This window comes from Rhinopithecus bieti, unplaced genomic scaffold (assembly GCF_001698545.2).
Source record: "Rhinopithecus bieti isolate Rb0 unplaced genomic scaffold, ASM169854v2 scaffold_1673, whole genome shotgun sequence".
Classification (NCBI taxonomy): Eukaryota; Metazoa; Chordata; class Mammalia; order Primates; family Cercopithecidae; genus Rhinopithecus; species Rhinopithecus bieti.
Window position 1 is genome coordinate 9,018,652 of NW_016804690.1, and position 12,248 is coordinate 9,030,899.

Below are 12,248 nucleotides of genomic sequence, written 5' to 3' on the forward strand. Positions count from 1 at the left end.
ATAGTTTTCCTTCTAACAGTCAGGACCCTCAGCTGTAGGTCTGTTGGAGATTGCTTGAGGTCCACTCCAGACCCTGTTTGCCTGGGTATCAGCAGCAGAGTTTGCAGAAGATAGAATATTGCTGAACAGCGAGTGTACCTGTCTGATTCTTACTTTGGAAGCTTCCTTTCAGGGGTGTACTCCACCCTGTGAGGTGTGGGGTGTCATACTGCCCCTAGTGGGGGATGTCTCCCAGATAGGCTACTCAGGGGTCAGGGACCCACTTGAGCAGGCCGTCTGTCCCTTCTCAGATATCAACCTCCGTGTTGGGAGATCCACAGCTCTCTTCAAAGCTGTCAGACAGAGTCGTTTGCATCTGTATAGGTTTCTGCTGCTTTTTTGTTGTTGTTGTTATGTAGCTGTGCCCTGTCCCCAGAGGTCTGTTTCCTGACTTTCTAATGAATGCCATTCTAACTGGTGTGAGATGGTATCTCATTGTGATTTTGATTTGCATTTCTCTGATGGCCAGTGATGATGAGCATTTTTTTCATGTGTCTGTTGGCTGTATGAATGTCTTCTTTGAGAAATGTCTGTTCATATCCTTTGCCCACTTTTTGATGGCATTGTTTGTTTTTTGTTGAAAATTTGTTTAAGTTCTGTGTAGGTTCTGGATATTAGCCCTTTGTCAGATGGGTAGATTGTTAAAATTTTCTCCCATTCTGTAGGTTGCCTATTCACTGTGACGGTAGTTTATTTTGTTATGCAGGAGCTCTTTAGTTTAATTAGATCCCAAAACAGAGATATAGACCAATGGAACAGAACAGAGCCCTCAGAAATAATATCACACATCTACAACCATCTGATCTTTGACAAACCTGACAAAACAAGAAATGGGGAAAGGATTCCCTATTTAATAAATGGTGATGGGAAAACTGGCTAGCCACAATAGAAAGCTGAAACTGGATCCTTTCTTACACCTTTAGCAAAAATTAATTCAAGATGGATTAAAGACTTAAATGTTAGACCTAAAACCATAAAAACCCTAGAAGAAAACCTAGGCAATACCATTCAGGACATAGGCAATGGCAGAGACTAAGTATTAATTCTTTAAAGTGTTGTCAAGCTCTGACCTGAACTCTGAAAGTATTCTGGTCTAAGAGGCAAGAAAAGCCGTATTTTTCAGATTAGTCAGGTTGAATTTAGCTCTGATAGCTCTTATATTTTCATTTATGTTACAAATACCAGGAAGCCCTCTGAGTTGGAGTTTGACCTTGACTCATTTTTCAGGTCCACAGACAGCATTGCACCTCCAAAACAACTAGAGTCCTATGTCTCTTCTACAACCTTTGCTTGTTTTAGGGTGTTTTTAAAAATACTCTCCACATCCAGGCAAATCCTCTATGTTTACAAGGACCACATCTGAAACTTCTCTTCATCCCAGCCTCTCTTCTTAGAACTCTCCAAAAAGTTTTTTTAAGATTAACAATGATTTCATGCCCTGCAGTATAATTTGGTAGATATTGGCCTGTTGTTAATTATAAATTACCAAATTAATCATCAAGCAATTGCCCAGCTAACATGCGATGAGAGCCCTTTTTGTCACCAATTATTAGTAAGACCACTCTTTAAAAAACCTCAGGTCATAGTCCTCCTGGATGAAACCTTTTCCCCTTGATTTAAGATAGAAAATTATGGTCAGTCCTTCTCCATTTTAATTTCTATATTGCTCCTCTTTGATTTGCATAGAGTTACGAATGTACATATAAATATGTCACCTTGCAGAAATCTGTCTCTTAAGGTTTCAAAATAACTGTATTTAGGGAAAAAATATAATCTAACAAACTATGACTACAATTACTAACTGAACTCCACCTCTGTGCACATGGTACTAAGTGGATGTACAATTTATCCCTGCTATGAAGAAGCTTACGGACTGGGACATGAGATATACATCCTGGCATTTATATAAGGTGCACTAGAAGGTACCAATAAAAGAGATGAAACAGGATACATTGTAAATAAATGATTTTTGTCATGGCCTGTGCACATTTTTTTAGGATCTCTTTCCCCATAAGAACATGAGTGTGTTACCACTATGCTCCTATATAGTTTAGCAAGAAAAGAAAATAAACTTCAGACATTCTAGAATTCTATTACAAAATGTTGTTTTTTCTTCTGTTGCTCAAGTCCACGTTTTATCTAAGCACAAACATCTTTGGCTTCCCCCTCTTAAAAGCTTTCTATACATTTTCTTATCCCAGAGAAGAGGATGTGCTGTTAATGCCTTAATTGCTAAGTTATATATAAGTAAGATTCAGGAACTCAATTTCCCATCTTTAGAAAATACGAATAATGTTTTCTCTTTCCCTTCCTCCAAGAAAAAGTGACTTATTTAGCAGGCACACTAACAGTGCAAAGAAATGAGTTCCGATGTTTCATTTAATTGAGTTATAAACATGAAAACTATCAAATCCTATGCAACGCTATTGAAACATGTGGATGTGTGAATTTTCTCCATGTGTTTGCTCTGTGTCCTTCAGAACACCCATGGTGGTGATGAATCACTGAGGTGTGTATCAGTCTGACAGTCATAGAAAGTGGCAAGACTGAAAGCCAAACCCAGGAAACAGCATTTCATTTAGCTCCTGGAGTACTGCTAATTGATCTCAAACCCTTCATTACTGTCTAGTCCTAAGGACTCAGGAGAATACAGGTGTTTAGAAAATGACTTAACTGAAAACAAAATTCTAGGCCTTGTGAACTTCAATTGCTCTATTCCTGTATTATCACACTGATTCTAAGTTTATCTTTCATTTCAGGTCACTTGGAAACCCCCACTCATCCAGAACGGAGACCTACTTAGCTATGAGATTCGCATGCCTGACCCTCACATCACTATAACCAATGTGACTTCCGCAGTGTTAAGTCAGAAAGTTACTCATCTGATTCCTTTCACTAATTATTCTGTCACCATTGTTGCTTGCTCAGGGGGTAATGGGTACCTTGGAGGGTGCACAGAGAGTTTACCTACCTATATTACCACTCACCCCACCGTACCTCAGAATGTTGGCCCATTGTCTGTGATTCCACTAAGTGAATCATATGTTGTGATTTCTTGGCAACCACCATCCAAGCCAAATGGACCTAATTTGAGGTAAGAGAAGGTGACTATGATTTTCATTTTGCTATGGTCCTTATCTCTCCGAGAAGTGGGGAAGTGAAGGATTCACATACAGTGCATTTCTGTATGAACATAGAACTAACTTGGCATTGAATATCCACTGACTCATAACTTTCACACACTACCATTACTGTACACTTCAACTTATTATGGAAACATCAAAGTTTATCAAAGTAGAAATATAATCATCATATATGAAGAACTAAAGACCCTTGAAACCACAATCACCATTCTATAAGGATTTGCTACATAATCTGTCACTTCATTTTCAACATATACTTTTATTATATGTTAAGCAAACCTGATGTATGTTCTATATGATACATTTGCACAAATGTACCTCAAAATTCTAAGGCTAACACGTAATTCTTTGGCACATTATTAGCATATGGAAACTTGTGAGGAGTGTGGTCAGTGATCCAGATAAGATAAAAGAAAAGAGCTGTGAGTCAGAAATTGTTTCGCAACAACCCAAACTTCATACTTGGCTGAGAATACAAAGTTGATAATATTATCATTGTTTATAAAGTATTGATAGTCGTAGGAAACCATTAACTTGATAAGCTTTGTGTATTTCTACTTTGTGTAAAACTGGCAATAAAGATTTGGCAAATCTAACATAGAAGAAATCTAAAATGCTATCATTCTGGCAGATAATAGTAAAATGTGAATGCAACTGATTGTTCAAACTATTAAATATATGGAACTTTTTCCAGAAAAAAAAATTATCTGAAACAAAACCACATAACTGTAAACTTAAAATGTTGTTCTTTATGCTTGCACACATATATCACAAGCACATGCCACAAAACAGCCTGAGTTTTGGTAATCTCAATACTAGTTGAGCTAATCCTGATGTTCCTGCTTGTCTTTTGCTTTAGATATGAGCTTCTGAGACGTAAAATCCAGCAACCACTTGCATCAAATCCCCCAGAAGATTTAAATCGGTGGCACAATATTTATTCAGGAACTCAGTGGTTTTATGAAGATAAGGGTCTTAGCAGGTGAGATTACAAAACTATAAAACAAATGCTGGCATTTAGTTCTGGGCATGTTGAATAGTTCAAAGTATCTTAGTGTCTTCATTGTGTGAGCGTGTTATCAGTTATGCAATAAAACATGTTTGGTTATTATCTGTGGCATTGATCATCCAACTGTAACAGTCAGCATGTTTAATGTTTTCCATCTTAACTGCATGCTTAAAATAAGCCTTTTGAAGTTGAACTTGTAGATGTTCAAGCCTTAACCTATTGCCTTTGTCACAGCTCTATCTAAACATAAAATGTAATGGAAGAATTTGGAAATATTGAACACATACAAAATGGGGAAAATTCCTGGCCATTTGTAGAATGCTTGCTATTTCTAGAAATGACTTATAAATGAATTATAATGACTTATGATTGATTGTAAGTTATTGATTCAGTCTACAAAAAAATTTAGTGAGCAGGATTGGGACTTGAAAGAATTCAATCTAGAGTTTAAAGACATTAAGTTAGGACTAATAGGTGATGTTAGAATAGGGTGCTACATGTGAGGGTTAGGAGATCTGGGCTCTGCTTTATCCCATGCTAGAGAACTAGCTTTGTGATGTTAAGCTACAAAGCTTCACTTCTTAAAAATCACTTAACTTCTCTGGGCTTCATTTTTGTTGTCCATCAAATGAGGTGATTTTATAGAATTAAATGACTTCTAAATCTTCATGAGTTCAAGCAATGTGATTAAATTTCCAAAAACATGAATGTTATTTTATGAAAACGCCTCGATCATATGTTTCAGTAACTTTTCTATCTGGGTCATTATTTTTCTAGACCCACCACTGGGTAGCTGTAGTCTGAACCCTGTTTACCACTCTAGCCTTGTCTCCCATCCCTTCCTTACCAAGGCCTCTACATTCCAGCCACATTTGCATTGCATTCAGTACCTCCAACATACAACACTTGCTCCTTCAGCTTTTCCCCATAGTTGGCTTTTCCTGTTGCCTGACTAGATCATCTGCCATGTCTTAGCCTAGAGGTTTCTTCCTCTAGGAGGCCTTTCCTGCCAACCCTCTTGCTGGTCTGATTCAGCTCCTCTGTAATATTTCCACAGGACATCCCCTAACATATCACTATTGCCATTGTAGTGTACTGGCCTGACTGTTTGTCTGAACACCACGTTATATTATCAGATCTACCATAAGGCAGGGGTGCAGTCCTCATGACTCTTTCTTCAGTTCCTAGCATGGTGTCTGGCACATAGCAGCACATAGTGCCCTGCACCTGAATGCTTCAAGGAAAAACATTTTAGCTCAATCAAGAATTACTTGACTTCTCTGCACCTTAGGAATGTTATAGCTGTAGTGTTGTGTCTCTGGGGAATGGCAAAACTAAGGAAAAGTCTCCTGTCCTCTTAAAAAGTTGTCATGGGAAAACATCCTAGTTCTTGTAAGATTCTCAGAGAGAGGCATAGCATAAATCTGATCAAGCCACAGAATGAACTATATGAAACTGCCACTTTTATAGGTGAAGATTGGTCAATTACTAGCAGATCCATGTTGCTCATCCTAAATTACCATGGTCATTATACTATTCTCAACTACTTTTGATTCATTATTTACTTGATTTGACATCCCTATATGATTTTCACTTCAGTAGAAGAAATTCATTTATTTTGCTTATTTTTGCTTACTATGTGCTGAGGCACTGTGATAAGGAACGAAAGATAAATACATTTTAGCCCTTGCCCTCAAACAACTGACAATCTAGTGGAGATACCCTTTCCGCCGCCCTCTCCGTAGAGAGTGTGATGTATATTAATTGCTGTCAGAGTTATCTACAGAGTCACCAATTCTGCCTAAAGAAGTCATTTCAAATAGTAGCTTCCTGTGGTCTGTGAACTCTAAGTGCTTAAATATAACTATTTCCAAAAATAAATAGAACCTGACTATTTAACATTACTGAATCTGAGTTTTAGCAATGAGATACTCAGTAAAAATGAAGAGAAAGTCTCCAAAAGTTAATTTTGTTTCTTTACTCAAGAAATGAAAACTTATTAAATAATTAGGACCAAGGCCATGAAGTGAGTTATGAATTTTTAGTGATTCCTCTAAGGATTCTTAATGAGAGGTTAAAATCTAAGATTTCAGGAAAAAATAAAATGAATTTCCACAACTTAAATTGAAATATAAATGACATAAACACACCCATGACAGCTGCTTCTGGAAGGGAAGTGTGCTGATAACAAAACTGTGTTGAAGAGATATTTTGACTAGATTCATAATGCCAAATGTCATTTTTTTTCTGGTAGTACTTGCAAAGATTGTTTTTATTTATTCGAATAACAGCTACAACTTACATACAGCTTGTAGAAAAAAGAAAAGCATTTCTTCTTAACATTCAGAGTAAGTAGCGTGAGTCTTTATGAGAATCTCTTTTTCTAGCCCTCTACCCTTTGTAAGTCCATAAAAAGTTAGACGTGCCTTTAGCCCAAGGGGGAGTGTCTTACAAATAAGAGAGAAAACCAAAACTTGGTCACCTGGTGGGGGGATATTTTTCTGTTTAAAGGAAGTGATCTTGTTTGACTAGATGGTGCCTCTGGCCACCTTGGCAACATCTGGGGCTCCTTGTTCCTGCTGGTCTGCTAGTGGTCTCTCAAATTGCAGACGGGGATGAAGCTGAGTATTCGTCACGTGTTGGTTCACATCTGTGTTACAGTTTCTTCATGGCCCTTCCTTTGCCTACATTTGTTTTGCTGATTTATTTGTTTGGGCAGGTATGTTTTCTTGAGTTTTTAATTGAATTCTAATGTCTTTGGGAGGAATATGTAATTTCCTGTTCTCCCCAGATTCTACCATCCCGATTTCCTTCTTAACATCTGCATAAATAAAAGGAGCACTGAAGTGTTTCTTACCATCTTGACTTGACTATCACCATAGTTACATTTAGAATTAGCTTTTAAATGGCACTTCTCCTGATATAAAAAGTAAAATTAAGATTCACTAGACATCTTTTTATGAATATATTTGTGACAGTAAATATAAGTTGAAGCCAATTTCCTAGTTCAAGTGGTCTATTTTGGCGAAGTATGTGTTTATAATGTATAGAAAAGCACCAATTTAATTTAAAGCATCATATTTGGAAATTCAGATCATTCTAATAGCTATTTTTTCTTTTATATCTACATGTACAAAACAGTCTCAAGCCAATTATCCAGATAATTTAATTCTAACAAAAATACTTTTTGCTCTTATGGTTATCTTACATAAGGAGTAAATTTGTCTAAATTGCACAGCTAGTTGCCTCATTATTGAATTTTGCTCTGCCTGTGTAGACACGAACTCCGTATAACTACAGGTTTATACTGCTTGTCAGTTTTTAACTTTTCTTCCTTAATAATTCCTTGCAAAGTGACCAAGTTATGGTTGTTGGGGGAACTATAATTTTGGGTTTCCTGACATTTTCATCACTTGGAAAATCTGGTGAACGTGCTGTTATCACCTGGAGCTGCCGATGTGAGTCAGGCAGAGTTTAACAAGAGGGCGACGACCTCCTTCATTTTAAGCGTCAATCTACCCTTACAATTTTCAGCACCTAACAACACTGCCTTCGCTCCTGAGTGATCAGATAAAGCTGCTAAGAATACAATGAGCATGTTCTCCTTTTCGTTGTGGATTTAAAAAAGAACAAGTTATAAGAAAGAATAGGGTTATTTCACTATTATAGAGAAAATATTGACTTGCAGGTTGTAATTTAGATTTATAAATTAGCTTTCATTAAGTTTATGAAGGAAGGCATGTTCTAATTGCTATTCCTTTCAATTATTTATAAATTTCTCAGAGTATTTTTTTTTTTTTACAATGACTATTTGGATGGAGACCTCTATGTGATTCCTCGAGAATCCACTAATTGTATTGCATTTAAATTAAAACATTCAAAATTAACACATTTTCATTTTATTTTTCAAAGAAGGGTAAGACTTGTTTAAGATGTAAATGCTTAAGTTAAACATATCATAAATTCTAAGTTTAAATCTTATCGACATATATTTTCATGTATATTTTTAAACCTACTAAAATAAAGATATTTCGAGTCCTAAAAGAGATGCCATTTCTGTGGGGATAATTTTCAAAAGAATATAACTTTTGTTTCTCTCCTTTGTAATAAGATTAAATGTGTATAGATGGCATCTTTATCTTTGCTAGTATGAAAGACTGGATCAGTTCCATGACACGTGTTTCTATAATATAAATAATTTCGGGTTGTAGCTATTAAGTAAAGAAGTTAACTTTGAACATAGAAAGGGCAAGTGAAAGGAAGGCTTCTCCCATGACTACCAAGATGAGGTAGATGCTATTAGTTTCTTCCTTAATAGGTGAATGTGAATAGAAATTGGGTCTAGGAATGAAAGCCAACTTCTGTCAATGCTGGTATGCCATCTCATAGCCATGTACTCAATTCAAAATGAGTAAACATGTATTTCACATTCAAATTAAATTGGTCACAGTGTTTTTTCCCATTGGATTTTTTTTCAATGCTTTACATTGCCCTCACAATGTCCTTTTCTGTGTTATCACATTAAGTGTTACCTCATTGTATTAGCCCATTTTGCATTGCTGTAAAAGAATACCTGAGGCTGGATAATTTATAAAGAAAAATTTACTTGGCTCACGGTTCTGCAGGCTGTACGAGAAGCCTGGTTCCAATGTCTTCCTCCAGTGAAGGCTTCAGGGAGCTTTTACCCATGGTGGAAGGTGAAGAGGGAGCAGGTATGTCACATGGCAGGAGAGGGAGCAAGAGGGCGATGAGAGGAGTGCCATGCTCTTAAACAACCAGCTCTCCCCTGAGTTAATAGTGTGAGCGCTCACTCATTACCGCAGCGATGACAGCAAGCCATTCATAAGTGATTCACCCCATGACCCAAACACGTCTCACTAGGGCCCACATCCAACATTGGTGATCACATTTCAACATAAGATTTGGAGGGGACAAATATCCAAACTATATCACTCATGAAAACTGAGCTGCTAAATCCAGAAGGATGTGTTTTGTCATAGGAGGTTTTTTCCCCTAGTGTTTTCTTAGAATTAAAAAGAAAAACTACTTTCATTGTCTGTGTTTCTTTCTCATGTTGATGACAAAGTAGAACAAAGATGGAAATTATTGCAAAATTGTCTGAGGTCTGATAATTCTGGTAGTGTAGGTATAGATAGCTACAGAAACATAACAGCTTCAACTTTCACTCATAATCTAAAATGTCTCACATTATAGTAATATTCAAGCATGATAAACATTACTCTTCAATTTTGAAGCAAAGATCTTCAATACTATTTTAGAATCAACAAAAAGATGTTTTAAAGTGCCTACCATCAACTGAAAATTTTAATAGCTATAGACTTAAGCAATGGAAACAGTATTGCGTTTTTCTTTGTTTGCTATTCCCACAAAAGATTTGAAGATGCAAGGAACAGTATGCTTTATGAGGTTTCTCAAATCCACACTTGTGTGATGGTGTACTCAAGCATACTTTGGGTTGTGGCAGAGATGAGGAAGAGTTAGTGGAAGAAGTAACTAAATAGCCTGCATTTTCAGAAGCATGATTTATATTGGTGACCATATTGACATATGAATTCTGTTAGGACATCAATAAAGTTGACACATTTTTAATTCTGATGAAAATAACCCCAGGCATTCTGCAGCTGCCCTGAATAATTTTATTGGTTTCCCCAAACATATCAGACCCTTCCAAGGTACAAGTCTTCACGTATTTTGCCCTGGACAAATGTCTTCAGTGGACAAAATACCACTTCTTATCAAAACCTGCCCCAAATGTTACCTCCTCCATGAAGACTTCCCAGATGGATATGGTTAAATTAGATGCTTCATCTGATGTGTGTTCAAAGAAAAAGGAAGAAGTGAATAAATATTTTAGATGCTCTCATTTAAAAACATATTTCTGTAAAATTTTATATATACTATGGCTCCAGGTGGACAGATAACAATTTTATTATTTTTAACATCTGGCATATTGGTAATATCCAATAAATATTAAATGAATGAGCAAAAGAATGAATGAAGTGATGTATTAAATATGAAAAAACAATATAATTTGTTTTCAAAATATTTTAAAAGGAGCACTTTGCTAAGTTTCAGCAGAGATATTTTCTATTGGATAGGTAGATTTTATCTCACTAACCTAACAAATTACATAAGTGACCTGAAATTTTGAGACTGAGTGCTTAAATAACTATGAAACATCTATTCATTCATTTATAATATTATCTATTCAGTAAATAAACAAATTAAAACTGCATCATTTAAACATAATCTGGTTTTTTAATTCATTGGAGTAATGACACCCGAACCTTAAAATGAATATTGTTCCACAAGTAAGATTTTAACACATATTGCTTTTATGAGGAAAATACGATAGTCATGTCTGTACCATAATAAAGTTTATAATTTGCTGTTTGGGGAGTGGCGGAGGGAGAAGCCGAAGCATGGTCTCAAGCAAATGAGGGAAAACCTATTGTAATAGTCCAAGTATTCCTAAATGGACCCACAAACAATTGATTTTACTAGCTACATCGTACTGAGCTTAGACTCAGTATAAGTATTCACTTACTTTGAATACTTACATTGCAAAAACTTTTTCCTACAGAGTTTGAAATAGACGTTTTTCAAGACACGCCTAGAGAACACAGTTTGTGTTTAGAGAAGAAATCGGTTGGTACACATAGGTTTTGTCATGAGTATATGATGTTAACTGATCTAGCATTTTTGTTTTAAAATGTATTATTTTATCATTTGTTAAATGGAATGTCTCATTTAATGTCAACAATCAACACATAAGTCCATTTGAAAAATGATATACATAGAGTGAATGGAAAACCACTTCAAGCTAACTAATACATTCTTTTTTGATATGAAGTGGTGAAATGTGAATCAATATATATACGTAGACAAGTCATAGGTATATATTCTTACTAAATACAGACTGGAATTCAGACGAAATGAAAACAGTATATTTCAGCGTTTAAGAGAATTCAAGATCTTGTTTCCTCGGCCGGGCGCGGTGCTCACGCCTGTAATCCCAGCAGTTTGGGAGGCCAAGGCGGGCAGATCACAAGGTCAGGAGATGGAGACCAACCTGGCTAACACGACGAAACCCCATCTCTACCAAAATAAAACAAAACAAAAAAATAGCTGGGCAAGGTGGCGGGCGCCTGTAGTCCCAGCTACTCGGGAGGCTGAGGCAGGAGAATGGCGTGAACCCGGGAGGCGGAGCTTGCAGTGAGCTGAGATCCGGCCACTGCACTCCAGCCTGGGGACAGAGCAAGACTCTGTCTCAAAAAAAAAAAAAGAAAAGAAAAGAAAAAAAAAATCTTGTTTCCTTAAAAATTTAACTTAACAATGGAAGTTAAAGAAAGTACAAAAGACCAATGTACGGCATCAAGTGAAATATCTACTCATTTCCCAATTACATTTTTTTAAAAAGTGGAAATAGTGGAATATTGGAAATGAAGAAACCCTATGTCCAGCTAACCCTATTAACTAGTTGTGAAAAAGTAGCAGACACTTTGTTATTTGAAGCAGATAAACTCTAAAGCCATCTCTTACTGTAAAATTTTAGAACCTCTTTGAAAACAGACATGTGACCTGAGTTTTGTAGATGTAAATTGTATATTTTGCCGTACCTAAATTACGGTGAAATCTCTTAAAGTATTGTAAGAACTAAAACCCTATAGAATTTATTTACAATCAACCCTTTTAGTGCCACTTGATATTGTTAATTCCACATGTAGAAAAGAGCCAGAAACATGGTATCACTTTAAATCCATAAAGATTATTAATTGTATAATAACATAGACATGTGGAAGAAAAATTTACATATTATAGGAGAGGAGACTAGGTATCCAGACTCTAGCTACGTTTCTTTTAAGTCATTTTATGAAGTAAAATATAATTATAAGTATTTTACCCAGGGAGAGAGCTAATGAAGCCAAGGTCACTGGTTCAATTCCCTTGTGAGCCATTAGCTTCATTTCATTCCATTGTCATAGGCTTGCTACCCTCTTAACCCCGGCTCACCATCCTTCATATTCATTCTATTG

At 36.2% G+C, this 12,248-nt stretch overlaps 1 protein-coding gene across 1 annotated transcript in view; it reads left to right on the plus strand.

Annotated features, from left to right (window-relative positions):
* The window catches only part of USH2A (usherin), an 821,881-nt gene that overhangs the window by 562,554 nt on the left and 247,079 nt on the right, over nt 1–12,248 (plus strand). The window contains exons 44-45 of the mRNA XM_017870028.1: nt 2,799–3,133; nt 4,042–4,164. Coding sequence (XP_017725517.1) covers nt 2,799–3,133; nt 4,042–4,164 — 458 coding nt within the window. The remainder of the gene's footprint in view (nt 1–2,798; nt 3,134–4,041; nt 4,165–12,248) is intronic.